At 60.6% G+C, this 27,328-nt stretch overlaps 1 protein-coding gene and 1 gene segment (V, D, J or C); both read right to left on the bottom strand.

The window, feature by feature from the left end:
* Window positions 1–27,328, bottom strand: part of LOC141951382 (immunoglobulin lambda-1 light chain-like) — a 36,220-nt gene that overhangs the window by 5,066 nt on the left and 3,826 nt on the right. Inside the window, exons 1-2 of one of the 4 annotated variants that reach the window (XM_074887526.1) lie at window positions 3,401–3,477; window positions 2,997–3,288 (exon numbers count right to left, since the gene is read on the bottom strand). The exons of 1 other annotated variant lie outside the window; for it this stretch is intronic. In XM_074887526.1, coding sequence (XP_074743627.1) covers window positions 2,997–3,288; window positions 3,401–3,446 — 338 coding nt within the window. In that variant the 5' untranslated portion in view covers window positions 3,447–3,477. Of the gene's footprint in view, window positions 1–777; window positions 1,070–1,181; window positions 1,258–2,996; window positions 3,289–3,400; window positions 3,478–27,328 lie in introns of those variants that run through there. 2 more of the 4 variants (XM_074887528.1, XM_074887527.1) reach the window with 2 other exon arrangements.
* On the bottom strand, window positions 5,149–7,891 carry LOC141951420 (Ig lambda chain V-1 region-like). The segment is given in 2 exon segments: window positions 5,149–5,492; window positions 7,824–7,891. Coding segments are annotated over 2 exon segments (390 nt in total).

The raw sequence follows: 27,328 nt of genomic DNA, 5'->3' as shown, positions 1-27,328 counted from the left end.
TTAAGAGAGGTCAATAAAGGGGGACAACACTCAGCGTGAAAGTCCAGCTCTTCTCCTTGGAGGGAGGCATGAAGGAGAACTGATGCTGGGCTGGCTGTACCAGGGGTGTTGGCCTTCAGCACCTGCCTGGCACACGGCCTCGGCAGGAGCAGGGGCAGGTGAGGGGGTGCTGGTCCTGGGTGGGCACTGGGGAGGCCACGCATGATGGCTGTGTCCCAGCTGCCAGGGATGAGCCGAGGAAGCCATGCAGGGCAGTCTCCGTTGCCGCCACGTCACTCCCCCAGACATGCCAGGAAGCAAAAAACAAGGGAAAGGGTAGGATGCAGCATTGCAGCATAAACCATCCTGAAACTGCCTTGGCATGGCTTGTGCAAATACCTACCCCCAGAAACAGCTTCCTTTATAGTTAAAATCAGCACTTCTGGGGGAAGCAGATAACCTGAGACCAGGGGCTCCTGTCACAGCTGGGCTGGGAGGGCAGGCAGGCAGCCGGCAGGCCCCAGGGTGGAGATGGGGATCACAGGAGACCTTGGACCCTCAGGGTTGCTGGTCGTCTTCCCCTCCCCAAATGACAGGGCATGGGTACAGACCTGGGGCTCTAAGGAACGGCTGAACCGGGACACCAGGAACAGGCACCTGCAGCACAGGGCAGCAAGGCCAGCGACATGGTGCAAACCTGCCCCACCATCACACAGTGACAGCAGAGACTCCTAACTGGTCCCTGCAATGGCGGGAGGTTTTTCTATCACTTCCCCATTGCTCTGTGTCAATGTGTCAGCACTGCTGCTGCTGTCGTAGCTACCACAGTAATAGACAGCCTCGTCCTCGGCTTGGACCCCAGTGATGGTTAAGGTGGCTGTGGAGCCAGACTTGGATCCGGAGAATCGCGAAGGGATGCCCGAGGGTCTCTTGTCGTTGTAGTAGATCACAGTGACAGGGGCACTGCCAGGGACCTTCTGCTGGTACCAGCCATAGCTGTAGGTACTCCCAGAGCAGGTGATCTGGACAGTTTGTCCTGGGTTCGCTGACACCGAGGGCGGCTGAGTCAGCACTGCCTGGACCAGGGAACCTGGAGAGGGAGAGGAGAAAGGGGAGAAGATGGGGGTCAACCAGTGCCCCAGGAGCACGGCCCCCCACAGGCAGGGGGATGAGCCCCTGTGCAGAGAGTCTGGCCAGGTCACCTGAGACATGGGCGAGCACCACGAGGAGGAGAGGGGCCCAGGCCATGGCGCGATTCCACCAGCTCCGTGTCCCCACGCCGATGGGGCTGTGCTGTGGACCCTGACTCCCTTTTAAGCGCCCACCCACCCGGGCACGGCCCCTCCATGCAAATCTGACCCCACGCTCACAGCCGGATCCTTCCTGCGTCTCTCTCTCCACACCTCCCTCCCCGCTCCACGCCCAGCCCCACCACCCCAGATCAGCGGGGCTTGTCCCCGGGCACAGAGCGGAGACACGTCCCAGCTCAGAGCCCAAAACCCGCCAGCATGGACTGCCCCCCCACTAGCCTGAGCCCAGGGGCTGCAGGGCCAAAGGGCATGGGAGAGCCAGGATGCTGGGGGCGAGGGTGGCAAGCGGCGCCCAGAGCTCCAACATCCCCGTCACGGGTTGTAGGGAGCAGATGAGCTGGTGCTTGTGCCGGGGATGGAAGGACAAGCCCTTGTCCAGGCTATTGCCACTGGGGTGGATTCTTGGGTTCCAGCTGGGCCCAGCTAGCAACTGCAGTGGTGAAAGGGATGGGAAGAGGCAGGAGTAAAGCCCCGTTTCCATCCCTTCGGGGTCCTCAGCTGAACATTATCTGCAACCAGTGAGCACACAGGATCTTAACCTGGAGTGCTTGAGGGGAGCAGGGCTGAGAGCCGGGCTCATTGGAGAGCAGAGTAGCCTTCTCCCCTGAGGACCGCAGGGTGCTTGGTGCAGCCCTGCCTGTGCCCACCTGGCCCCAAGCCATGGCGCGTGGTCCCCCACTCCACACCACAGTCCCGGGCACAGAGCTGGGGGACAAGATCACCTGGGACCCAGCTGCCCACATGGCAGCTCCCAGCACCACAAGTGCAGCTCCCATGGGCCCAGCAGCCCTGCCCAAAGCCTGGCCCTATCACAGCCTCAAACCCAGACCTTGTCCCCTGCCCCTCACACTCATGGGGTCACAGGAAATGTCACTGCTGAAAACAAGCAGCACCCCATGACACAGGAGAGCCGGTGTCTTTGTCCTTAGTAGTAGCCGCAGTCCCAGGGCCCTGCATCGGGATGGGGACAGGCTCAGGGTGCCGGGCAGCCCCTTGCTGTCTTAGGGCTGTAGTGGGAGATTGCCCAGTGCCAGGGGCTTCCCTGTGGGCCAGAGGTGCTGGGGGGCTCCTGTGCAGGCTGAGCATGACCCAACGGGCCAGCACTGGGCAAACACAGCCAATGTTGAAGTAGCCCATGAGCTCCTCTTGTGACATGGCAGATCCTCTTCCGACCACTCCTACTCTGCCCCAGGAGCATCACACATGGCCCTGGAGATGGTGCTCCCTTGGGAAATGTCCCTTCCCAGGGTTCGAATGTAGAGCTTTGGCCCAGCTGCGCAGCCCATGGCATGTTCCCACCTCCTGGTGCTGGGGTCACATTTTCAGCAGGGCTGAACCCCGCAGGGGTGATGCTCTGGGGGCTCCTGGAACAGTTGGGCTGGGAGGAGAGAAGGAAGGCACCTGAAAGTCTCTGGGTACCAGCTGGGGAGAGTGAGGTATCTTGGACCCACAGAGTGGGGCAAGGAGAAGACTGGTGGGGGTCTTCCCCTCCCAAAAAGGCGGGGGACAGGCATACACCTGGGTTACCTATGGGATGGCCAGGCCAGGACACGAGACACAGCCACCTGCAGCACAGGGCAGCAAGGGCAGCACCATTGCAGGCACCTGTGCCAACATCAAATGGGGACAGCAGAGACTCCTAACTGGTCCCTGCAATGGGAGCAGGATTTTTGTATCACTTCCCCTTTGCTCCGTGTCACCGTGGCAGCATTGCTGCTGCTGTCCCAGCTACCACAGTAATAGACAGCCTCGTCCTCAGCTTGGACCCCAGTGATGGTTAACGTGGCTGTGGAGCCAGACTTGGATCCGGAGAATCGCGAAGGGATGCCTGAGGGTCTCTTGTCATTCCAGTAGATCACAGTGACAGGGGCACTGCCAGGGACCTTCTGCTGGTACCAGCCATAGCTGTAGCTACTCCCGGAGCAGGTGATCTGGACGGTTTGTCCTGGGTTCGCTGACACCGAGGGCGGCTGAGTCAGCGCTGCCTGGACCAGGGAACCTGGAGAGGGAGAGGAGAGAGGGGAGATGATGGGGGTCAGCCAGTGCCCCAGGAGCACGGCCCTCTGCAGGCACGAGGAGGGGCCCCTGTGCAGAGAGTCTGGCCAGGTCACCTGAGACATGGGCGAGCACCACGAGGAGGAGAGGGGCCCAGGCCATGGCGCGATTCCACCAGCTCCGTGTCCCCACGCCGATGGGGCTGTGCTGTGGACCCTGACTCCCTTTTAAGCGCCCACCCACCTGGGCACGGCCCCTCCATGCAAATCTGACCCCACGCTCACAGCCGGATCCTTCCTGCGTCTCTCTCTCCACACCTCCCTCCCCGCTCCACGCCCAGCCCCACCACCCCAGATCAGCGGGGCTTGTCCCCGGGCACAGAGCGGAGAGACGTCCCAGCTCAGAGCCCAAAACCCGCCAGCATGGACTCCCCCCCCACTAGCCTGAGCCCAGGGGCTGCAGGGCCAAAGGGCATGGGAGAGCCAGGATGCTGGGGGCGAGGGTGGCAAGCGGCGCCCAGAGCTCCAACATCCCCGTCACGGGTTGTGGGGAGCAGATGAGCTGGTGCTTGTGCCGGGGATGGAAGGACAAGCCCTTGTCCAGGCTATTGCCACTGGGGTGGATTCTTGGGTTCCAGCTGGGCCCAGCTAGCAACTGCAGTGGTGAAAGGGATGGGAAGAGGCAGGAGTAAAGCCCCGTTTCCATCCCTTCGGGGTCCTCAGCTGAACATTATCTGCAACCAGTGAGCACACAGGATCTTAACCTGGAGTGCTTGAGGGGAGCAGGGCTGAGAGCCGGGCTCATTGGAGAGCAGAGTAGCCTTCTCCCCTGAGGACCGCAGGGTGCTTGGTGCAGCCCTGCCTGTGCCCACCTGGCCCCAAGCCATGGCGCGTGGTCCCCCACTCCACACCACAGTCCCGGGCACAGAGCTGGGGGACAAGATCACCTGGGACCCAGCTGCCCACATGGCAGCTCCCAGCACCACAAGTGCAGCCCCCGTAGGCCCAGCAGCCCTGCCCAAAGCCTGGCCCTATCACAGCCTCAAACCCAGACCTTGTCCCCTGCCCCTCACACTCATGGGGTCACAGGAAATGTCACTGCTGAAAACAAGCAGCACCCCATGACACAGGAGAGCCGGTGTCTTTGTCCTTAGTAGTAGCCGCAGTCCCAGGGCCCTGCATCGGGATGGGGACAGGCTCAGGGTGCCGGGCAGCCCCTTGCTGTCTAGGGGCTGTAGTGGGAGATTGCCCAGTGCCAGGGGCTTTCCCGGGGGCCAGAGGTGCTGGGGGGCTCCTAGGCAGGCTAAGCATGAGCCCAACGGGCCAGCACTGGGCAAACACAGCCAATGTTGAAGTAGCCCATGAGCTCCTCTTGTGGCATGGCGGATCCTCTTCCGACCACTCCTACTCTGTCGCAGCAGCCTCACGCATGGCCCTGGAGGTGTTGCACCCACGGGAAATTTCCCTTCCCAGGGATTGAATGCAAAGCTTTGGCCCAGCTGCACAGCCCATAACATGTTCCCACCCCTTGGTGCTGGGGACACATTTTCAGCAGGGCTAAACCCCGCAGGGGTGATGCTCTGGGGGCTCCTGGAACAGCTGGGCTGGGGGGAGGGCAGGGAGGCACCTGAAGGTCACTTGGTACCAGCTGGAGAGCGCAGCAGACCTCAGACCCACAGAGTGGGGCAAGGAAAAGACTGGTGGGGGTCTTCCCCTCCACAAATGGCATGGGACAGGCACAGACCTGGGTTATCTATGGGATGGCCAGGCCAGGACACAAGACACAGCCACCTGCAGCACAGGGCAGCAAGGGCAGCACCATTGCAGGCACCTGTGCCACCATCAAATGGGGACAGCAGAGACTCCTAACTGGTCCCTGCAATGGCGGGAGGATTTTGTATCACTTCCCCATTGCTCCGTGTCAACGTGTCAGCACTGCTACCACAGTAATAGACAGCCTCGTCCTCGGCTTGGACCCCAGTGATGGTTAACGTGGCTGTGGAGCCAGACTTGGATCCGGAGAATCGCGAAGGGATGCTCGAGGGTCTCTTGTCGTTATCATAGATCACAGTGACAGGGGCACTGCCAGGGACCTTCTGCTGGAACCAGCCATAGTAGCTGCTACTACCGGAGCAGGTGATCTGGACGGTTTGTCCTGGGTTCGCTGACACCGAGGGCGGCTGAGTCACCGCTGCCTGAACCAGGGAACCTGGAGAGGGAGAGGAGAAAGGGGAGAAGATGGGGGTCAGCCAGTGCCCCAGGAGCGCGGCCCTCTGCAGGCACGAGGAGGGGCCCCTGTGCAGAGAGTCTGGCCAGGTCACCTGAGACATGGGCGAGCACCACGAGGAGGAGAGGGGCCCAGGCCATGGCACGATTCCACCAGCTCCGTGTCCCCACGCCGATGGGGCTGTGCTGTGGACCCTGACTCCCTTTTAAGCGCCCACCCACCCGGGCACGGCCCCTCCATGCAAATCTGACCCCACGCTCACAGCCGGATCCTGCCTGCGTCTCTCTCTCCACACCTCCCTCCCCGCTCCACGCCCAGCCCCACCACCCCAGATCAGCGGGGCTTGTCCCCGGGCACAGAGCGGAGACACGTCCCAGCTCAGAGCCCAAAACCCGCCAGCATGGACTCCCCCCCCACTAGCCTGAGCCCAGGGGCTGCAGGGCCAAAGGGCACGGGAGAGCCAGGATGCTGGGGGCGAGGGTGGCAAGCGGCGCCCAGAGCTCCAACATCCCCGTCACGGGTTGTGGGGAGCAGATGAGCTGGTGCTTGTGCCGGGGATGGAAGGACAAGCCCTTGTCCAGGCTATTGCCACTGGGGTGGATTCTTGGGTTCCAGCTGGGCCCAGCTAGCAACTGCAGTGGTGAAAGGGATGGGAAGAGGCAGGAGTAAAGCCCCGTTTCCATCCCTCCGGGGTCCTCAGCTGAACATTATCTGCAACCAGTGAGCACACAGGATCTTAACCTGGAGTGCTTGAGAGGAGCAGGGCTGAGAGCCGGGCTCATTGGAGAGCAGAGTAGCCTTCTCCCCTGAGGACCGCAGGGTGCTTGGTGCAGCCCTGCCTGTGCCCACCTGGCCCCAAGCCATGGCGCGTGGTCCCCCACTCCACACCACAGTCCCGGGCACAGAGCTGGGGGACAAGATCACCTGGGACCCAGCTGCCCACATGGCAGCTCCCAGCACCACAAGTGCAGCTCCCATGGGCCCAGCAGCCCTGCCCAAAGCCTGGCCCTATCACAGCCTCAAACCCAGACCTTGTCCCCTGCCCCTCACACTCATGGGGTCACAGGAAACGTCACTGCTGAAAACAAGCAGCACCCCATGACACAGGAGAGCCAGTGTCTTTGTCCCCAGCGGTAGCCGCAGTCCCAGGGCCCTGCATCAGGATGGGGACAGGCTCAGGGTGCCGGGCAGCCCCTTGCTGTCTTGGGGCTGTAGTGGGAGATTGCCCAGTGCCAGGGGCTTCCCTGTGGGCCGGAGGTGCTGGGGGGCTCCTAGGCAGGCTAAGCATGAGCCCAACGGGCCAGCACTGGTCAGTCAGAGCCAATGTTGAAGTAGCCCATGAGCTCCTCTTGTGGCATGACAGATCCTCTTCCGACCACTCCTACTCTGCCCCAGGAGTCCAATGCATGGACCTGGAGATGTTGCGCCCATGGGAAATTTCCCTTCTCAGGGTTTGAAGGCAAAGCTTTGGCCCAGCTGTGCAGCCCATGGCATTTTCCTGCCATCTGGTACTGGGGCCACATTTTCAACAGGGATAAACCCCGCAGGGGTGATGCTCTGGGGGCTCCTGGCACAACTGGGCTGTCGGGAGGGCAGGGAGGCACCTGAAGGTCACTTGGTACCAGTTGGGGAGTGCAGCAGACCTCAGACCCACAGAGTGCAGCAAGGAGAAGACTGGTCGGGGTCTTCTCCTCCACAAAGGGCAGGGGACAGGCATACACCTGGGTTACCTATGGGATGGCCAGGCCAGGACACGAGACACAGCCACCTGCAGCACAGGGCAGCAAGGGCAGCACCATTGCAGGCACCTGTGCCAACATCAAATGGGGACAGCAGAGACTCCTAACTGGTCCCTGCAATGGCGGGAGGTTTTTGTATCACTTCCCCATTGCTCTGTGTCACCGTGGCAGCATTGCTGCTGCTGTCGTAGCTACCACAGTAATAGACAGCCTCGTCCTCGGCTTGGACCCCAGTGATGGTTAACGTGGCTGTGGAGCCAGACTTGGATCCGGAGAATCGCGAAGGGATGCCCGAGGGTCTCCTGTCACTAGCATAGATCACAGTGACAGGGCCACTGCCAGGGACCTTCTGCTGGAACCAACCATAGTTGTAGCTACTCCCGGAGCAGGTGATCTGGACGGTTTGTCCTGGGTTCGCTGACACCGAGGGCGGCTGAGTCAACGCTGCCTGGACCAGGGAACCTGGAGAGGGAGAGGAGAGAGGGGAGATGATGGGGGTCAGCCAGTGCCCCAGGAGCACGGCCCCCCACAGGCAGGGGGGTGAGCCCCTGTGCAGAGAGTCTGGCCAGGTCACCTGAGACATGGGCGAGCACCACGAGGAGGAGAGGGGCCCAGGCCATGGCGCGATTCCACCAGCTCCGTGTCCCCACGCCGATGGGGCTGTGCTGTGGACCCTGACTCCCTTTTAAGCGCCCACCCACCCGGGCACGGCCCCTCCATGCAAATCTGACCCCACGCTCACAGCCGGATCCTGCCTGCGTCTCTCTCTCCACACCTCCCTCCCCGCTCCACGCCCAGCCCCACCACCCCAGATCAGCGGGGCTTGTCCCCGGGCACAGAGCGGAGACACGTCCCAGCTCAGAGCCCAAAACCCGCCAGCATGGACTCCCCCCCCACTAGCCTGAGCCCAGGGGCTGCAGGGCCAAAGGGCACGGGAGAGCCAGGATGCTGGGGGCGAGGGTGGCAAGCGGCGCCCAGAGCTCCAACATCCCCGTCACGGGTTGTGGGGAGCAGATGAGCTGGTGCTTGTGCCGGGGATGGAAGGACAAGCCCTTGTCCAGGCTATTGCCACTGGGGTGGATTCTTGGGTTCCAGCTGGGCCCAGCTAGCAACTGCAGTGGTGAAAGGGATGGGAAGAGGCAGGAGTAAAGCCCCGTTTCCATCCCTCCGGGGTCCTCAGCTGAACATTATCTGCAACCAGTGAGCACACAGGATCTTAACCTGGAGTGCTTGAGGGGAGCAGGGCTGAGAGCCGGGCTCATTGGAGAGCAAAGTAGCCTTCTCCCCTGAGGACCGCAGGGTGCTTGGTGCAGCCCTGCCTGTGCCCACCTGGCCCCAACCCATGGCGCGTGGCCCCCCACTCCATACCACAGTCCCGGGCACAGAGCTGGGGGACAAGATCACCTGGGACCCAGCTGCCCACATGGCAGCTCCCAGCACCACAAGTGCAGCTCCCATGGGCCCAGCAGCCCTGCCCAAAGCCTGGCCCTATCACAGCCTCAAACCCAGACCTTGTCCCCTGCCCCTCACACTCATGGGGTCACAGGAAATGTCACTGCTGAAAACAAGCAGCACCCCATGACACAGGAGAGCCGGTGTCTTTGTCCTTAGTAGTAGCCGCAGTCCCAGGGCCCTGCATCGGGATGGGGACAGGCTCAGGGTGCCGGGCAGCCCCTTGCTGTCTAGGGGCTGTAGTGGGAGATTGCCCAGTGCCAGGGGCTTTCCCGGGGGCCAGAGGTGCTGGGGGGGTCCTGTGCAGGCTGAGCACGAGCCCAATGGTCCAGCACTGGGCAAACACAGCCAACGCTGGAGTAGCCCACAGTCTGCTCTTGTGACACAGCAAATCATCCCCGGGTCAGTCCTGCTCTGCCCCAGGAGCCTCATGGATGATGCTGGAGATGCTGCACCCATGGGAAATATTGCTTCCCAGGGTTTGAAGGCAAAGCTTTGGCCCAGCTGTGCAGCCCATGGCATGTTCCCACCTCCTGGTGCTGGGGCCACATTTTCAGCAGGGCTGAACCCCGCAGGGGTGATGCTCTGGGGGCTCCTGGCACAGATGAGCTGGGAGGAGAGCAGGGAGTCACCTGGCAAGCCCCTGGCTACTACCTGGGGAACTCAGGGGACATTGGACACACAGACTGGGACAGAGAGGGGACTGGTGGGGGTCTTCCCCTCCCCAAATGGCAGGGGACAGGCACAGACCTGATGCTCTAATGGACGGCCGAGCCAGGACACCAGGCACAGGCAACTGCAGCACAGGGCAGCAAGGGCAGGGCCATGGTGGTGATCTGCCCCACAATCACAGAGGGACAGCAGAGACTCCTAACCGCCTTCTGTCATGACAGGAGCCTTTTGTACCACTTCCCCTTTGCTCTCTGTCACCATGGCACCAGTATAGCTGTCCTCATAGCCACCGCAGTAATAGACATCCCCATCCTCAGCTTGGACCCCAGCGATGGTTAACACGCCTGTATAACCAGACAAAGATCGAGAGAATCGTGAAGGGATGTCTGAGGGTCTCTTGTCATTCCAGTAGATCACCGTGAGAGGGGCACTGCCAGGGACCTTCTGCTGGTACCAGCCATAGTAGCCGCTGCTACCCCCGGACCAGGTGATCTGGACAGTTTGTCCTGGGTTCGCTGACACCGAGGGCGGCTGAGTCAGCGCTGCCTGGACCAGGGAACCTGGAGAGGGAGAGGAGAAAGGGGAGAAGATGGGGGTCAGCCAGTGCCCCAGGAGCACGGTCTTCCACAGGCAGGGGAATGAGCCCCTGTGCAGAGAGTCTGGCCAGGTCACCTGAGACATGGGCGAGCACCACGAGGAGGAGAGGGGCCCAGGCCATGGCGCGATTCCACCAGCTCCGTGTCCCCACGCCGATGGGGCTGTGCTGTGGACCCTGACTCCCTTTTAAGCGCCCACCCACCCGGGCACGGCCCCTCCATGCAAATCTGACCCCACGCTCACAGCCGGATCCTGCCTGCGTCTCTCTCTCCACACCTCCCTCCCCGCTCCATGCCCAGCCCCACCACCCCAGATCAGCGGGGCTTGTCCCCGGGCACAGAGCGGAGACACGTCCCAGCTCAGAGCCCAAAACATGCCAGCACGGACTCCCCCCCCACCAGCCTGAGCCCAGGGGCTGCAGGGCCAAAGGGCACAGAAGAGCCAAGATGCTGGGGGCAAGGACGGGCAGGTGTCTCTCAAGGCTCCCTGTGGTAGGGCTGTATGATGTCAAACCCCAGCACTTCTGAACGTACAGTTGGCATCTTTCTTTGCTACAGGTGTCCCAGCCACCTAAGGTACCCTCATGCTCTTCTGCTTTTCTGCCCTGGCTCTTCCACTGCCAGCCCAGCCCCACAGGTCAAGACCTTTGCTCTTCCCAGGAATCCACTCCCCAGCACAACAGGAGCCATCCGGCACTGAGCCCCAGGTGCTCCAGCAGTGCCTCCCCATGACCTGGTCACGAGCCCAGTGGACCGGTGCTGGGCAAACGCAGCCAGAGCCGGGGCATCCCAGGAACTCTGCTCGCAGTGGTTGGGGCAGCCCCCGGCCAATCCTGCTCCAAGCCAGGGCACAGGGATTGCTGCCACCTTTGGCAACATCATGCCCAACCCAAGAATGTCTGCATCTGTGGGAAATGCCCCCACGCCCACAATCCCTCCCTGTCCCAGACGCTGTCCACTCCAAGGTGCCCGGGGCACAGAGCACAGCGGGCAGAGGCAGGGCAGAGCTGCAGGTGGGCTGTCTCTCTGTGGTCAGCTCAGAGAGGACCTGCTGGAGCAGAGCAGGTGCCCCACGGCTGGAGCTGCCTCACAGGCACACATGCTGCTTCAATGCCTCGTCCAAGCAACAGCAGTGGCGGCAGCAGGTGACACCCAAATGGTCCTGGGGCAACAGTGGGTTTGGGCCTCATGTTCCCAGTGCTGGAAGTCACCATAACGCTGACCAGCACTGGTGTGGTGTCCCAGAGAGCACAGTAAGAGACAGCCTCTGCCTGAGCTTGGACGTCACCGATGGGTAATGTGGCAATGGAGTGGCATGTTTCCAAGTGCTGCACATCCCCTCCCGAGATCAGGGCAGGAGACAGGCAGAGACCTGGGCCTTTATGGGGTGACTCAGCCAGGACACCAGGCACAGCGACCTGCAGCAGAGGGCAGCAAGGGCAGGGCTAAGGCAGGGACATGCCCCACCATCAAACGGGGAGAGCAGAGACTCCTAACTGGTCCCTGTGATGGGGAGAGGTTTTTGTATCACTTCCCCATTGCTCCGTGTCAGCGTGGCAGCATAGTTGCTGCCGTCGTAGCTACCACAGTAATAGACAGCCTCGTCCTCGGCTTGGACCCCAGTGATGGTTAACGTGGCTGTGGAGCCAGACTTGGATCCGGAGAATCGTGAAGGGATGCCCGAGGGTCTCTTGGTGTTATCATAGATCACAGTGACAGGGGCACTGCCAGGGACCTTCTGCTGGTACCAGCCATAGTAGCTGCTACCCCCGGAGCAGGTGATCTGGACGGTTTGTCCCGGGTTCGCTGACACCGAGGGCGGCTGAGTCAGCGCTGCCTGGACCAGGGAACCTGAAGAGGGAGAGGAGAGAGGGGAGAAGATGGGGGTCAGCCAGTGCCCCAGGAGCACGGCCTTCCCTGAGCAGTGGTATGGGGCTCCTTGCCCAAAATTCCTAATTGTAAATAGGGACCAACAGACCCATGCAGAGAGCCCAAGGTCTGAGCCCTGGGGTTCTGTGAGGAGAACTGACAGGAGCCTGAGGATGTGGCTGTCAGCAGCATGAGGCTGTGGGGCAGGCGACAGGGCAACACCGTGCTTTTTGTCAGGACAAACAGAGCTCCAGGGTCACCTCCTTCATGGCATGGTACAATCAGAAGGACATTCACAGCCATAGCCATACAGAGGGGACATGAAGGTGCCCCAGCCCCACATACCTGCTCAGCCATGAGAGAGAAGGGCAGAGAATCTCCATTTTAAAATCCTATGTAGCTCACTTCCACATCTCTCTGTGTCACCACAACAGCATCACTGCTGCTGTCCCAGCCACCACAGTAATAGACAGCCTCGTCCTCGGCTTGGACCCCAGTGATGGTTAATGTGCCCGTGGAGCCAGACTTGGATCCGGAGAATCGCGAAGGGATGCCCGAGGGTCTCTTTGTGCTTTCATAGATCACAGTGACAGGGGCACTGCCAGAGACCTTCTGCTGGAACCAGCCATATTCATTGCTACTCCCAGAGCATGTAATTCAGAGAATGTGTCTCAGGTTCTCTGACACTGAGGGCGGCTGAGTCAGTGCTGCCTGGACCACAGATCCTGGAGAGGGATAGGAGAGAGGGGAGAAGAAGGGGGTCAGCCAGTGTCCCAGGAGCACGGCCCTCCCCGGGCAGAGGGACAGGTCTCCAATGTCGAACAGTCCTGATGCCACAGAGGGACCCACAACCCCACAGACAAAGCTGAAGACTAGAGACCCGTGGCCCTACAAGGAGACTTGGCAGTAGCAGGGAAGTGAAACAACACCCTCACAGGGAACGGGACCTGGTCAGGGCTACAGAAATGTCTGGGGAGCAGAGCCTGGCCTGGCTGAGAGCAACCCAGCAGAGGCAGCTTCAGCAGCAGCAGGAGGTTGGGGCTGCCAGGAGCAAAATGCAGTGGGGCTGGGGATGAGGTGTTTCCTATTATAGAGATGGAGAAAAGGAACCCCCAGCCCCAGAGTCACCTCCTGTGCCTTGGGGTATGGATATGGGGACATTCACAGTCATGTGCTTGGACAGGGGACAGGAACCTGCCTCAGCTCCACAGCCACAAATCTGCTTGTCCATGAGGGAAAAGGGCTTAAAACCTTCCTCTTTGATGTGCAGGTCTGTGTCTCAATTCCCCATTAGTCAGTGGCTTCATCACCCCGGTCAGCACTGCTGCCGTCCCAGATACCACAGTAACAGCCTCATCCTTGGCTTGGACCCCAGTAATAGTGAAAGTGCCCATGGAGCCAGACAAGGATCCAGAGAATCACGAAGGGATGTTGCTCTTATAAATCACAGTGACAGGGGCAGTGCCAGGTTTCTGCTCATACCATCCATAATAACCATAGCTGCTCCCGGAGCAGGTGATCTGGACGGTTTGTCCTGGGTTCGCTGCCACTGAGGGCGGCTGAGTCAGCGCTGCCTGGACCAGGGAACCTGGAGAGGGAGAGGAGAGAGGGGAGAAGACGGGGGTCAGCCAGTGCCCCTGGACCACAGTCCTCCCCAGGCAGCAGGATGGTGTCCTTGTGCCCAAAGGCCCTGGCCAGGTGCAGCAATTCTGTCCAGGGCACCTGAGCTGTGGGCGAGCACCACGAGGAGGAGAGGGGCCCAGGCCAGCCAGGCACCAGGTGACCAGGCAGCAGCTCCTGACCCAGGATGGGCATGGAGTGAGGGTGCTGGGCAGCTCCTTGCTGTTTGGGGTCATAGTGGGAAATTGCTCAGTGTCAGCGGCTTCCCCGGGGGCCAGAGGTGCTCGGGGGCTCCTGCCAAGGCTGAGCATGAGCCCAACGGGCTAGCACTGAGCAAACACAGTCAACGCTGCAGTAGCCCATGGGCTTCTCTTGTGGCACAACAGAGCAGCCCCTGACCAGCCCTGCTCTGCCCCAGCAGCCTCATGTGTGGCCATGGAAATGCTGCACCCACACAAAATGTCCCTTCCCAGGGTTTGAAGGCAAAGCTTTGGCCCAGCTGTGCAGCCCATGGCATGTTCCCACCTCCTGGTGCTGAGGCCACAGTTTCAGCAGGGCTGAATCACCCCAGGATGATTCCCCAAGGGCTCCTGGCCCAGCTGATCTGGGAGGAGAGCAGGGAGTCACCTGGCAGGACCATGTGTGCCAGTGGGTAATTTGGAGGACCTTGCAGGCTGTGGGGCAGGGACAGAACTGCTGGGCATCATCCCCTTCTCAGATGACCACAGACAAGCACAGACCTGGAGCTGTAAGGGACAGCCAAGCCAGGACACCAGGCACAGGCACCTGCAGCACAGGGCAGCAAGGGCAGGGCCATGGCAGGGACCTGCCCCACCAACAAACTGGGACAGCAGAGACTCCTAACTGGCCCCTGTGATGACGGGAGGCTTTTGTATCAGTTCCCCATTGCTCTGTGTCACTGTGGCACCAGTATAGCTGTCCTCGTACTGACCACAGTAATAGACAGCCTCGTCCTCGGCTTGGACCCCAGTGATGGTTAACGTGGCCGTGGAGTCGGAGAAGGATCCGGAGAATTGCGAAGGGATGTCTGAGGGTCTGTTGTCATTCCAGTAGATCATGGTGACAGGGTCACTGCCAGGGACCTTCTGCTGGTACCAGCCAGCATAACTATAACTGCTAACCCCGGAGCAGGTGATCTGGACGGTTTGTCCCAAATTCGCTGACACCGAGGGCGGCTGTGTCAGTGCTGCCTGGACCAGGGAACCTGGAGAGGGAGAGGAGAGAGGGGAGAAGATGGGGGTCAGCCAGTGCCCCAGGAGCACAGCCCTCCCTGGGCAACTGGTTGGGGACAGAACCCCTGAGCCCGAAGGCCCCGGCTGGGCATAGCGAGTCTGGCCAGGGCACCTGAGCCATGAGCGAGCACTGCGAGGAAGAGAGGGACCCAGGCCATGGCACAATCCCACCAGCTCTGTGTCACCACACTGATAGGGCTGTGCCCTGGACCCTGGCTCCTTTTTAAGTGCCTGTCTGCCTGGGGCATGACCCCTCCATGCAAATGTGACTCTACACCTCGGGCTGTATCCTGCCAGGACCGCCCAGAACAGAGAGGGGCTGGGGCAGCACCAGCTGCAGACAGCTCTGGGGACATGGCATGGGGTGGCACCAATGACTTTCTGCCCCCCAGTTCCAGACATCAGGACAGATCTCTCCTTTACTCAGGTCCAGCTGCAGCCTTTCCCCCTGCCCAGCCCTTCTCCTGCCCTGTCACGGCCTGGGGCAATCTGAGGAGCTATTGCCCAACCCCATGCCTTTGAGCTCTGCCCCACACCCCAGCGCTCTCCAGATTGGCTCAGGCCTCTCACGGGCCATCCCCAGGGCACACTGCAGTGCCTGTGGGGCAGCTCCAGTGGGCAGGGTCCCTGGGCATGAAGCCACAAGCTCCCCTGGGCTGTAGCCCTTGGTAGACTGTCACTGCTCAGGCTTCCCAGCAGCAGGGCTTTGCTCCCCAAAACTCCTCATCCCAGGGTTTGAAGGTGAAGCTTTTTCCTTGCCCCTCAGTCAGCAGCACAGTCCTGAATACCCACGATGGGGCTGAGCTTTCAGCAGGCTGTACTCCCCCATGGCGATGCCCAGGAGCAAGGCAGAGACCTTCCTGCAGGCAGGTCCTGTCCAAGCACAGGCAGGTGCCCCTCACCTGCAGCCCAGGTCAGCTGAGCTGCCCCAGCCTGCACTCAGCCGTGCTGGTCACGCTGCACCCATGGCAGCACCAACAGATTCTCAGCCCACACCTCCTCCTGCCAAGCCCTTGCACGTCCCCGCAGCACAAGGGCCTCTGAAACAGCCCAGCGTTGTCATGCTCCCTCCCTGCTGCACAGCTCCAGCAGGAGCCTTGTGGCTGCAGGAGCCGTTGGACATCTCTGTGCTGGTGCTCGCGCAGGGCTGTGTTGGCTGGACACCTCCCGGCCAGGGAGAAGCCCACCAGCAGCTGCAGCGTCTCATGGCAGCTCCAGGACAAGAGGGTGGTGGGGAACAGGTGCCAGTGAGGAGGGGGGTCCTAGTGCAACAAGGGACAGGGATGGGAGGAGGGCTGCTGGTGGTCATCACCTCCCCAAATGACAGGGGACGAGCACAGACCTGGAGCTGTAAGGGACAGCTGAGCCAGGACACCAGGCACAGGCACCTGCAGCAGAGGGCAGCAAGGGCAGGGCCATGGCAGGGACCTGCCCCACCATCAAACAGGGACAGCAGAGACTCCTCACTGGCTCCTGTAATGGCAGGAGGTTTTTGTATCACTTCCCCATTGCTCTGTGTCAATGTGTCAGCACTGCTGCTGCCGTCATCGCTACCACAGTAATAGACAGCCTCGTCCTCGGCTTGGACCCCAGTGATGGTTAAGGTGGCTGTGGAGCCAGACAAGGATCCGGAGAATCGTGAAGGGATGCCCGAGGGTCGCTGGTTGCTCTTGTAGATCACAGTGACAGGGGCACTGCCAGGGACCTTCTGCTGGTACCAGCCATAAGCACTGTTGCTACTCCCGCCCTAGATCTAGCTGCTGTGCCCCAAGGACACGGACATGGGGGTGGCTCAGCCAGAGCCGTGTGAGAGTAAGGGGCTGAGGCAGAAGCTCTCCCTACCCAGCCACAGTGCCCAGGGCTCCCATGGGGTGGCAAATGCCCATGCACCGAGACCCACACACCCAGGGTGGCTGCAAGGCCACAGGGCCCCAGGCAAGACTCTGTCTGGGGGAACAGAAACGCAGCAAAGTTTTTCTCAGGCAGCTCCGCAGGCTCTAGCTCCTAACACTGTCCCAGGCTCCTCTGCCCCTCACGTGGATATTGGGCAGTCAGGAAGAGCCCAGCCAGGGTCTTTCTAGCACCAGGGCCCCGACCCCTGGGGACATAGTCACAGCCCTGAGACAATGGGCACATGGGGGAGGGCATCGGCAGGGAAAAGGAAAAACCCCAAAGCCAGAGAGAGGGGCCAGCCTGGCTGTGAGGCAGGAGAAGATAAAATTGACCCCTTTGACACTCAAGGACTCACTTGCCTGTGGCTCAGTGTCACCATGAGATCAGCAATGTTGCCATCTTTGCCACCACAGTAATAGACAGCCTCGTCCTCGGCTTGGACCCCAGTGATGGTTAACGTGGCTGTGGAGCCAGACAAGGATCCGGAGAATCGTGAAGGGATGCCCGAGGGTCTCTTGTCGTTGCTGTAGATCACAGTGACAGGGCCACTGCCAGGGACCTTCTGCTGGTACCAGCCATAGTAGTTGCTGCTACTCCCAGAGCAGGTGATCTGGACGGTTTGTCCCAGGTTCGCTGACACCGAGGGCGGCTGAGTCAGCGCTGCCTGGACCAAGGAACCTGGAGAGGGATAGGAGAGAGGGGAGAAGAAGGGGGTCAGCCAGTGCCCCAGGAACACGGCCTTCCCTGAGCAGTGGTATGGGGCCCCTTGCCCAAAATTCCTAATTGTAAATAGGGACCAACAGACCCATGCAGAGAGCCCAAGGTCTGAGCCCTGGGGTTCTGTGAGGAGAACTGACAGGAGCCTGAGGATGTGGCTGTCAGCAGCATGAGGCTGTGGGGCAGGCGACAGGGCAACACAGTGCTATTTGTCAGGACAAGCAGAGCTCCAGGGTCACCTCCTTCATGGCATGGTACAATCAGAAGGACATTCACAGCCATAGCCATACAGAGGGGACACGAAGGTGCCCCAGCCCCACATACCTGCTCAGCCATGAGAGAGAAGGGCAGAGAATCTCCTTTTTAAAATCCTATGTAGCTCACTTCCACATCTCTCTGTGTCACCACAACAGCATCACTGCTGCTGTCCCAGCCACCACAGTAATAGACAGCCTCGTCCTCGGCTTGGACCCCAGTGATGGTTAATGTGCCCGTGGAGCCAGACTTGGATCCGGAGAATCGCGAAGGGATGTCCGAGGGTCTCTTGTCATTGTAGTAGATCACAGTGACAGGGGCACTGCCAGGGACCTTCTGCTGGTACCAGCCATAGCTGTCAGTACTCCCGGAGCAGGTGATCTGGACAGTTTGTCCCGGGTTCACTGACACCGAGGGCGGCTGAGTCAGTGCTGCCTGGACCAGGGAACCTGGAGAGGGAGAGGAGAGGAGAGAGGGGAGAAGAAGGGGGTCAGCCAGTGTTCCAGGAGCACGGCCCTCCCCAGACAGTGGGATGGGCCTCTGTGCCCAAAGGCCCCTGACAGGTGCCGTGAGTCTGCCCAGGGAATCTGAGCAGTGGACGAGCACCATGAGGAGGAGAGGGACAAGGCCAGTCACGTGCCAGGTGACCAGGCCACCTCCTGGCATAGGACAGGGACAAGCTCAGGGTGCTGGGCAGCCCCTTGATGTCATGGGCCCTCAGGGGACATTGCCCAGCTTCAGGGGCTTCCCCGGGGGCCAGAGGTGTTGGGGGGCTCCTGCACAGACTGAGCATGAGCCCAAAGGGGACAGCACTGGGCAAACACAGCCAATGCTGGAGTAGCCCACAGGCTCCTCTTCTGGCACAACAGAGCAGCCCCTGACCAGCCCTGCTCTGCCCCAGGAGCCTCATGCATGGCCATGGAAATGCTGCACCCACACAAAATGTCCCTTCCCAGGGTTTGAAGGCAAAGCTTTGGCCCAGCTGTGCAGTCCATGGGATGTTCCCACCTCCTGGTGCTGGGGCCACAGTTTCAGCAGGGCTGAAGCCCCCTGGGGTGATGCCCTGAGGTCTCCTGGCCCAGCTGATCTGGGAGGAGGTCAGGGAGGCACCCAGCAGGGCTATGGGTGTCAGCTGGGGAGCACAGGGTACCTTGGACCCACAGGGCTGCCAGGGGTCTTCTGCTCCCCAACTGGAAGGGATTGAGCACAGACCTGGAGCTGTAAGGGACGGCTGAGCCAGGACACCAGGCACAGGCACCTGCAGCAGAGGGCAGCAAGGGCAGGGCCATGGCAGGGACCTGCCCCACCATCAAACAGGGACAGCAGAGACTCCTAACTGGCCCCTGTGATGGCAGCAGGATTTGTATCACTTTCCCATTACTCCGTGGCACCAGTATAGCTGTCCTCATAGTTACCACAGTAATAGACAGCCTCGTCCTCGGCTTGGACCCCAGTGATGGTTAACGTGCCTGTGGAGCCAGACTTGGATCCAGAGAATCGCGAAGGGATGCCCGAGGGTCTCTTGTCGTTAGTATAGATCACAGTGACAAACGGACTGCCAGGGACCTTCTGCTGGAACCAGCCATAGTTGTTGTTAATCTGGGAGCAGAAGATCCAGCTGTTTATTCCTGGAGACACATACTTCGTGGGCAACTGAGTGGGCCCTGCATAGAAACCAGAGAGCAAGAGGAGAGAGGGAAGAAGACGGGGGTCAGCCATTGCCCCAGGAGCACGGCCTTCCCCGGGCAGTGGGACAGGGACAGAACTCCTCTGCCTGCAAGCACATGGATGGGACACCCTGGCTGCAGCCCCCAGCCCAGGCACTCCCTGAGGGGAGGCTGTAGGCAGAGCCTGGAGCCTCTCCCTGCCTGCTGACCCTCGGGGCACACCTCATCCCTGAGTCACTGAGAGGGGGCAGCCCAGGGGCATGGCCTGCCATGGGCACCCAGCGTTTGCGGCAGCCTGGAGACACCCCTGCCCATGCCCCAGGTGGGGCCACGTCCAGGCCAGCAGCCAGGGGCTGCAGGGCAGGGAGTCCCCAGTCTGTGAGAAGCTGTGTCGAGAGATGGTGTGTGACAGAGAGAATGGGGGCATCTCCAGCACAGCATGGTCTGGTGAGAGTCACCAACCTGGAGAACAAAGATGGGGGACTGCCTGGGCAGGGGGCATGAGCTCCACTGGGGCCTTTCCATGTTCAAATATGCCCCAAGAAACACCCTCTCCCCATACACCTCCTTTCCCCACAGCAGCACAAAGCACCCAGGGCACACGGGCTCTGGCTCCTGGTTTCCTCCACACCCCTTGGGATGAGAAAGAAACATCCCCAGCTGCAGCCCAGGCTCAGAGTGCTGGGGGGGAATGGAATGGGGGGATACAGTGCCTGATGGCATACAGCATAGTCCTGCAATGGACAGTTTCCCAGAGCCAGTGGGTCCCTACCCAGCCCATGAATTCCCCCAAAGCCCACCTCTGCTCATCTCCATGGAGAGGCTCCCAGACACAAGAGGGACAGAAACTCCCCCTGCCCAGCAGCACGCCACTACTGCTCCACAGAAACCAATGCTTGCAGGTCCCTGGGGCAGGGAAGTAGGTGCATGGGCAGCACCAGAGGGGAGGTGACATCAGGACAGAGTTGCAGGCAGAACCCTGCAAAGCAAGAGCCACAACAGCCGCGAGTGCAAAAGAGTGCAATTGTCCACCCTCTGCAGCTCTTTCCCACACAGGGGAAGCAGAGGAACAAACAGGAGGGAAAATAATAATCTCAGCATCACCATGACCCTGACCAGCACTGCTGCTGCTGTCCCGGCTACCACAGTAATAGACAGCCTCGTCCTCGGCTTGGACCCCAGTGATGGTTAATGTGCCTGTGGAGCCAGACTGGGATCCGGAGAATCGCGAAGGAATGCCCGAGGGTCTGTTGGTGTTGCGATAGATCACAGTGACAGGGGCACTGCCAGGGACCTTCTGCTGGAACCAGCCATAACCATAGCTGCTCCCGGAGCAGGTGATCTGGACGGTTTGTCCCAGGTTCGCTGACACCGAGGGCGGCTGAGTCAGCGCTGCCTGGACCAGGGAACCTGGAGAGGGAGAGGAGAGAGGGGAGAAGACAGGGGTCAGCCAGTGCCCCAGGAGCACGGCCCTCCCTGTGCAGGGGGATGGGCCACTGTGCCCAGAGGTCCTGGACGGGCACAGCAAGTCTGGCCATTGCATCTGAGACGTGGGCGAGCACTGCAAGGACAAGAGGGACCCAGGCCATGGCGCGATTCCACCAGCTCCGTGTCCCCACAACGCTGGGGCTGTGCTGCAGACCCTGACTCCCTTTTAAGCCCCCACTTGCCTGGACACAGCCCATCCTTGCAAATCTGGACACAGACCCCAAGACCAAAATATGAAGGTTCTGCAAAAAGGCAGCAGCAATTGGAGGGGGAATGCCAGAGTTGGTGCCTCCATCACGCTGACCAGCACTGCTGCTGCCGTCCCAGTTACCACAGTAATAGACAGCCTCGTCCTCAGCTTGGACCCCAGTGATGGTTAACGTGGCTGTGGAGCCAGACCTGGATCCAGAGACTCATGAAGGGATGCCCGAGGGTCTCTGGCTGCTGTTGTAGATCACAGTGACAGGGGCACTGCCAGGGACCTTCTGCTGGTACCAGCCATAGTAGCTGCTGCTACCCCCGGAGCAAGTGATCTGGACAGTTTGTCCCGGGTTCGCTGACACCGAGGGCGGCTGAGTCAGCGCTGCCTGGACCAGGGAACCTGGAGAGGGAGAGGAGAGATGGGAGAAGACAGGGGTCAGCCAGTGCCCCAGGAGCATGGCCCTCCCTGGGCAGCAGGAGGGGGAGTGCCACAATCAGGGGAGAAGACATCCAGACAAGGTCACAGTAAACCTTAGGGAGCAGAGCCCAGCCCAGTGCATCCCACCGCAGCAGCAGCTCAAGCAGCAGCAGGAGGCAGTGGGGTGGCAAACAAAGCCATGCTGTGAATTTTGTGGGGACAAGGACAATGGGGACAACGGTCCACAGCCATGGAGTCACCTCCAGTGCTCTAGGACAAGAAAGGGAGGACATTCACAGCCATGGCTGTGCAGAGGGGACAGGAACCTGCCTCAGCCCCACAGCCACACCGATGTTTGGCCAGGAGGGAGAATGTCTGAAAATCTTCTTCTGACTTTCAAGGCTTTCTCTTATTCATGGTCAGCAGACACCATAGCTGCTGTCTCCATTGTTGCCACCACAGTAATAGACAGCCTTGTCCTCAGCTTGGACACCACTGATAGTTAATGTGCCTGTGGAGCCGGATCTGGGTCCAGAGAATTGATAAGGGAGGCCCGTGGGTCTCTGTGCTATCATAGATCACAGTGACAGGGGCACTGCCAGGGACCTTCTGCTGGAACCAGCCATAGATGTTCTTAATCTGGGAGCAGGAGATCCAGCTGTTTACTCCTGGGGACACGTACATTGAGGGCAGCTGAACAGGCCCTGCTTAGAGACCAGAGAGGGAGAGGAGAGATGGGAGAAGACAGGGGTCAGCCAGTGCCCCAGGAACACAGCCCTCCCTAGGCAGCGGGAGGGGGACAGGACCCCTGTGTCCAAAGGCCGTGGGCAAGCGCTGTGTGGAGGAGAGGGGCCAGGCCACAGCGCAATCCCACCACCTCCAACTCCCCACCACGATGGGGCTGTGCTGTGAACCCCAACTCCCTCTTATAGCCCCACCTGCCGGGGCATGGCCCCTCCATGCAAATGTGGCCCCCAACATGCACTGACAGCTCCTGTGCCAGTGCCCCCCCTGCCCACTGCAGGCTCCTCTCTGGCTACCAAAGGCACCAGGACCACCCTGGGCTGTCTGTTCCCTGGGCACTCACCTGGGAAAACCAGCTCCCGCTCCACACCAGAGCACCACGAGCAGCTTTCGCTCAGAAGCCACAAGACTGGGACCAGCTGGATCGAGGGGTCCGGGAAATTGCTCCTTGACTCTGCTTTTGGCAAACACAACCGTAGCCAAGACACATGCCAAGGGATGGCAGCAACGCTTTTCTACCCGCCCTTGCTGAAGCATCCTCTGCAGCTGCCTCAGCCCAGCCTGCGACCGGGGCCATCACCCGCACACCCCCCCACCCTTAGAGCATCCCTCTGTGGCAGCACAGCTCCTCCAGCTGCGCTCCCCTTCCCCTCCCGCCCTGGTGCTTCTCCAGGGGGCTCTGCACCCACGGCCGACCCCGCACAACCCCTCAGCGCCACGCCAGCACCCGCTGCCCACAGCGCACCCCCACTGCGGGCTGGTGCCCCGAGATCTCCCGCCCCAGGGGCCAGGGTTGTCCGGCAGCACAGGCACTCCCACTTCTCAGCAGCACCACGGGGATGGGGAGAAGCGCTCTGGCCTCTGCTGCCTCTGGAGCATGAGGGCAAACGCCCCCCCTGCCCAGCTCCACACCCCCGGGCAGAGCTCTCCACACCACCCTTCCCAGACCCGCCTCCCCTTTCCCTGATGCCCCAAACAGGTGGTGGGATGCACCTGCCCAAGCAGCCAGAGCCCTGGGGCAGCTCTGACAGATCCTGAAATGCCTCAGGAAGCAAACAGCAGCTTCCTTTCAGCCCTCAGAGCCCCCTCACTCCAAATCCCAGACCCCCTTCACCTCTTAGAACCACAGTGAGTAGGACCCAGACACACGAAGACAGGGATTTATTAGTCTACGTTCCTTTTGCACAAGAGGTTCAATGACAAGACACCACCACCCTCTCTGGCTCCCTCAGGCCACGAATGCAGCAGCTCCTCCTCAGACACAGCAGAGTTCCCACAGGCCTCTTTCTCTTCATCAGCAGTTTCTTCTGCTTCAAGTTCTGGTTGGGAACCAAGACTCAACGTTTTCCTACAAGCTCACAAGCAATGGAGCCTCCTGGCTGCTTTACAGTCCAACACGCCAGAGCAGCAGCACCCCCTCGTGGCCTGCCTCCACTCAGACTTGACTGGAAAGAGCAGGAACGAAAGGCAGCGAGAAGTCAACGAGCAGCTTTGAACACGATTCAGTACTTCTTGAACTCAATTCTTTCTACTTTCACATCCTCTTCAAGTAGTTGGTATACATAAGCCACAACGGTGGAGGCCTGGATATCCATCAGCACAAACGAAGGGATGACGTTCCTGGAAAGAAAACACTCTTTGTGCATCTTCCCAAGGAGCTTACACTTCTTGCTATTAACATACCCTGTGCTTGTGTGTTCTAACAGCCGGGGTTGCCAGGGGCTGCAGGGATGTGGGAACCACGGCGGTTTGCAGGCACTGACAACAGCGTCTCGGGCAGAGTTGCTCTTAGCCTAGAACAGCCCTCGAGGCTGCTGAACAGCCCAAGTCGTGCCAGGCTCAGACATTTAAGCTGACAGTGCCTCCACGAGTCTGAATTCCTATGAAATAGTAGCATGCAGCTTCTGGGAAGACACCAGAAAGCAAAATGACTTCAAGAAGCTGCTGCAACTCGTCCCACTGAGGGCCCAGGAAGCCGCCCCAGACACACCAGTGCCGGGCTGTCGTGCCCAACACGTGGGCTAAGTAAAACCCTGGTAACAGGGGAGCCCCACTGCGCTCCCTGGGAAGGGAGAGAGCTGGTCTCGTGGCACGATGGCTACCCAACAGTAAATTAACACACAGCACCAGTGCCAACATCATATTTTGTGGGCAGGGGCAACCAGCCCCACCAAGGCCTGCACAGCGAGGAGCTCTGCCACTCCACATCCCCCAGCACCATCGCCACTATCGCTGCCACCCGCGCACAGCAGAGAGTAACGGTCAACCCACAGCACCCATCCACGGCCACGCTGCTGGGCACGTGGGTGCTGATCAGCACTGCTGTCCAAGGCACCACAGTAATAGACAGCCTCGTCCTCGGCTTGGACCCCAGTGATGGTTAACGTGGCTGTGGAGCCAGACTTGGATCCGGAGAATCGTGAAGGGATGCCCGAGGGTCTGTTGGTGTTCCCATAGATCACAGTGACAGGGGCACTGCCAGGGACCTTCTGCTGGTACCAGCCATAGCTGCCGCTACCCCCGGAGCAGGTGATCTGGACGGTTTGTCCCGGGTTCGCTGACACCGAGGGTGGCTGAGTCAGCGCTGCCTGGACCAGGGAACCTGGAGAGGGAGCGGAGAGAGGGGAGAAGATGGGGGTCAGCCAGTGCCCCTGGACCACAGCCCTCCCTGGGCAGCAATACAGGGCTTGTGATTAGAGACCCAGAGCCCAAGGCCAGAGAATGTGGGTTCTGCAAGGAAAACTGGCATCAGCAAGGGGAGGGGGAATGCCAGAGTCTGTGACTCCATCACGCTGACCAGGATTGCTGCTGCTGTCAGAGCTACCACAGTAATAGACAGCCTCGTCCTCGGCTTGGACCCCAGTGATGGTTAACGTGGCTGTGGAGCCAGACTTGGATCCGGAGAATCGTGAAGGGATGCCCAAGGGTCTCTTGTCATTGATATAGATCACAGTGACAGGGGCACTGCCAGGGACCTTCTGTTGGTACCAGCCAGCAAAGACGCCGCTACTCCCAGAGCAGGTGATCTGGACGGTTTGTCCCGGGTTTGCTGACACCGAGGGCGGCTGAGTCAGTGCTGCCTGGACCAGGGAACCTGAAGAGGGAAAGGAGAGAGGGAAGAAGACGGGGGTCAGCCATTGCCCCAGGAGCACGGCCTTCCCCGGGCAGTGGGACAGGGACAGAACTCCTCTGCCTGCAAGCACATGGATGGGACACCCTGGCTGCAGCCCCCAGCCCAGGCACTCCCTGAGGGGAGGCTGTAGGCAGAGCCTGGAGCCTCTCCCTGCCTGCTGACCCTCGGGGCACACCTCATCCCTGAGTCACTGAGAGGGGGCAGCCCAGGGGCATGGCCTGCCATGGGCACCCAGCGTTTGCGGCAGCCTGGAGACACCCCTGCCCATGCCCCAGGTGGGGCCACGTCCAGGCCAGCAGCCAGGGGCTGCAGGGCAGGGAGTCCCCAGTCTGTGAGAAGCTGTGTCAAGTGTGTGTGTGACAGAGGGAATGAGGGCATCTCCAGCACAGCATGGGCACCAGAGCAGAGGTGGCCACAGGACAGCATTGCTGACAAACCCTGCAAAGCAAAAGCCACAACAGCCACAAGACCCAAGGCTCCAAACTGCCCACCATCCACAGCTCTTCCGGATGCAGGGGAAGGTATAGCAATGAATACAAGGGAAAAAACAATCTCAGCTTCACCGTGACCCTGACCAGCATTGCTGCTGCTATCGACACCACCACAGTAATAGACAGCCTCGTCCTCGGCTTGGACCCCAGTGATGGTTAACGTGCCTGTGGAGCCAGACTGCGATCCGGAGAATCGTGAAGGGATGCCTGAGGGTCTCTTGTCGTTAGTATAGATCACAGTGACAGGGGCACTGCCAGGGACCTTCTGCTGGAACCAGCCATACCAGTTGCTGCCACCCCCGGAGCAGGTGATCTGAACGGTTTGTCCCAGGTTCGCTGACACCGAGGGCGGCTGAGTCAGCGCTGCCTGGACCAGGGAACCTGGAGAGGGAGAGGAGAGAGGGGAGAAGATGGGGGTCAGCCAGTGCCCCAGGAACACAGCCCTCCCTAGGCAGTGGGATGGGACCCTGTACCCTAAGTCCCCGGTCAGGCGCAGTGAGTCTGGCCAGGGCACCTGAGCTGTGGGCGAGCACCATGAGGAGGAGAGGCATGAGGCCAGCCATGTGCCAGGTGACCAGGCGTTGGCTCCTGACACAGAACAGGGACAGGCTCGGGTTGCTGGGCAGCCCCTTGCTGTCATGGGCCCTCAGGGGGACATTGCTCAGCTTCAGGGGCTTCCCCAGGGGCCAGAGGTGCTGGGAAGCTCCTACACAGGCTGAGCATGAGCCCAAAGGGGACAGCACTGGGCAAACACAGCCAATGCTGGAGTAGCCCACAGGCTCCTCTTCTGGCACAACAGAGCAGCCCCTGACCAGCCCTGCTCTGCCCCAGTAGCATGGTCATGGAGATGCTGCACCCACACGAAATGTCCCTTCCCAGGGTTTGAAGGCAAAGCTTTGGCCCAGCTGTGCAGTCCATGGGATGTTCCACCTCCTGGTGCTGAGGCCACAGTTTCAGCAGGGCTGAAGCCCCCTGGGGGCTTGCCCTGAGGTCTCCTGGCCCAGCTGATCTGGGAGGAGGGCAGGGAGGCACCCAGCAGGGCTATGGGTGTCAGCTGGGGAGCACAGGGTACCTTGGACCCACAGGGCTGCCAGGGGTCTTCTGCTCCCCAACTGGCAGGGGACGGGCACAGACCTGGAGCTGTAAGGGACAGCTGAGCCAGGACACCAGGCACAGGCACCTGCAGCAGAGGGCAGCAAGGGCAGGGCCATGGCAGGGACCTGCCCCACCATCAAACAGGGACAGCAGAGACTCCTCACTGTCCCCTGCGATGGCAGGTTTTGTATCAGTTCCCCATTGCTCTGTGTCACCGTGCCAGCATTGCTGCTGCTGTCGTAGTTACCACAGTAATAGACAGCCTCGTCCTCGGCTTGGACCCCAGTGATGGTTAACGTGGCTGTGGAACCAGACGTGGATCCGGAGAATCGTGAAGGGATGCCCGAGGGTCTCTGGTCACTCCAGTAGATCACAGTGACAGGGGCACTGCCAGGGACATTCTGCTGGAACCAGCCATAGCTGTAGGTACTCCCAGAGCAGGTGATCTGAACGGTTTGTCCCAGGTTCGCTGACACCGAGGGTGGCTGAGTCAGCGCTGCCTGGACCAGGGAACC

This window comes from Strix uralensis, chromosome 17 (genome assembly GCF_047716275.1).
Source record: "Strix uralensis isolate ZFMK-TIS-50842 chromosome 17, bStrUra1, whole genome shotgun sequence".
Lineage (NCBI taxonomy): Eukaryota > Metazoa > Chordata > Aves > Strigiformes > Strigidae > Strix > Strix uralensis.
Note: the sequence above shows the minus strand (reverse complement) of the source record. Positions and strands in the feature narration are given on the sequence as shown.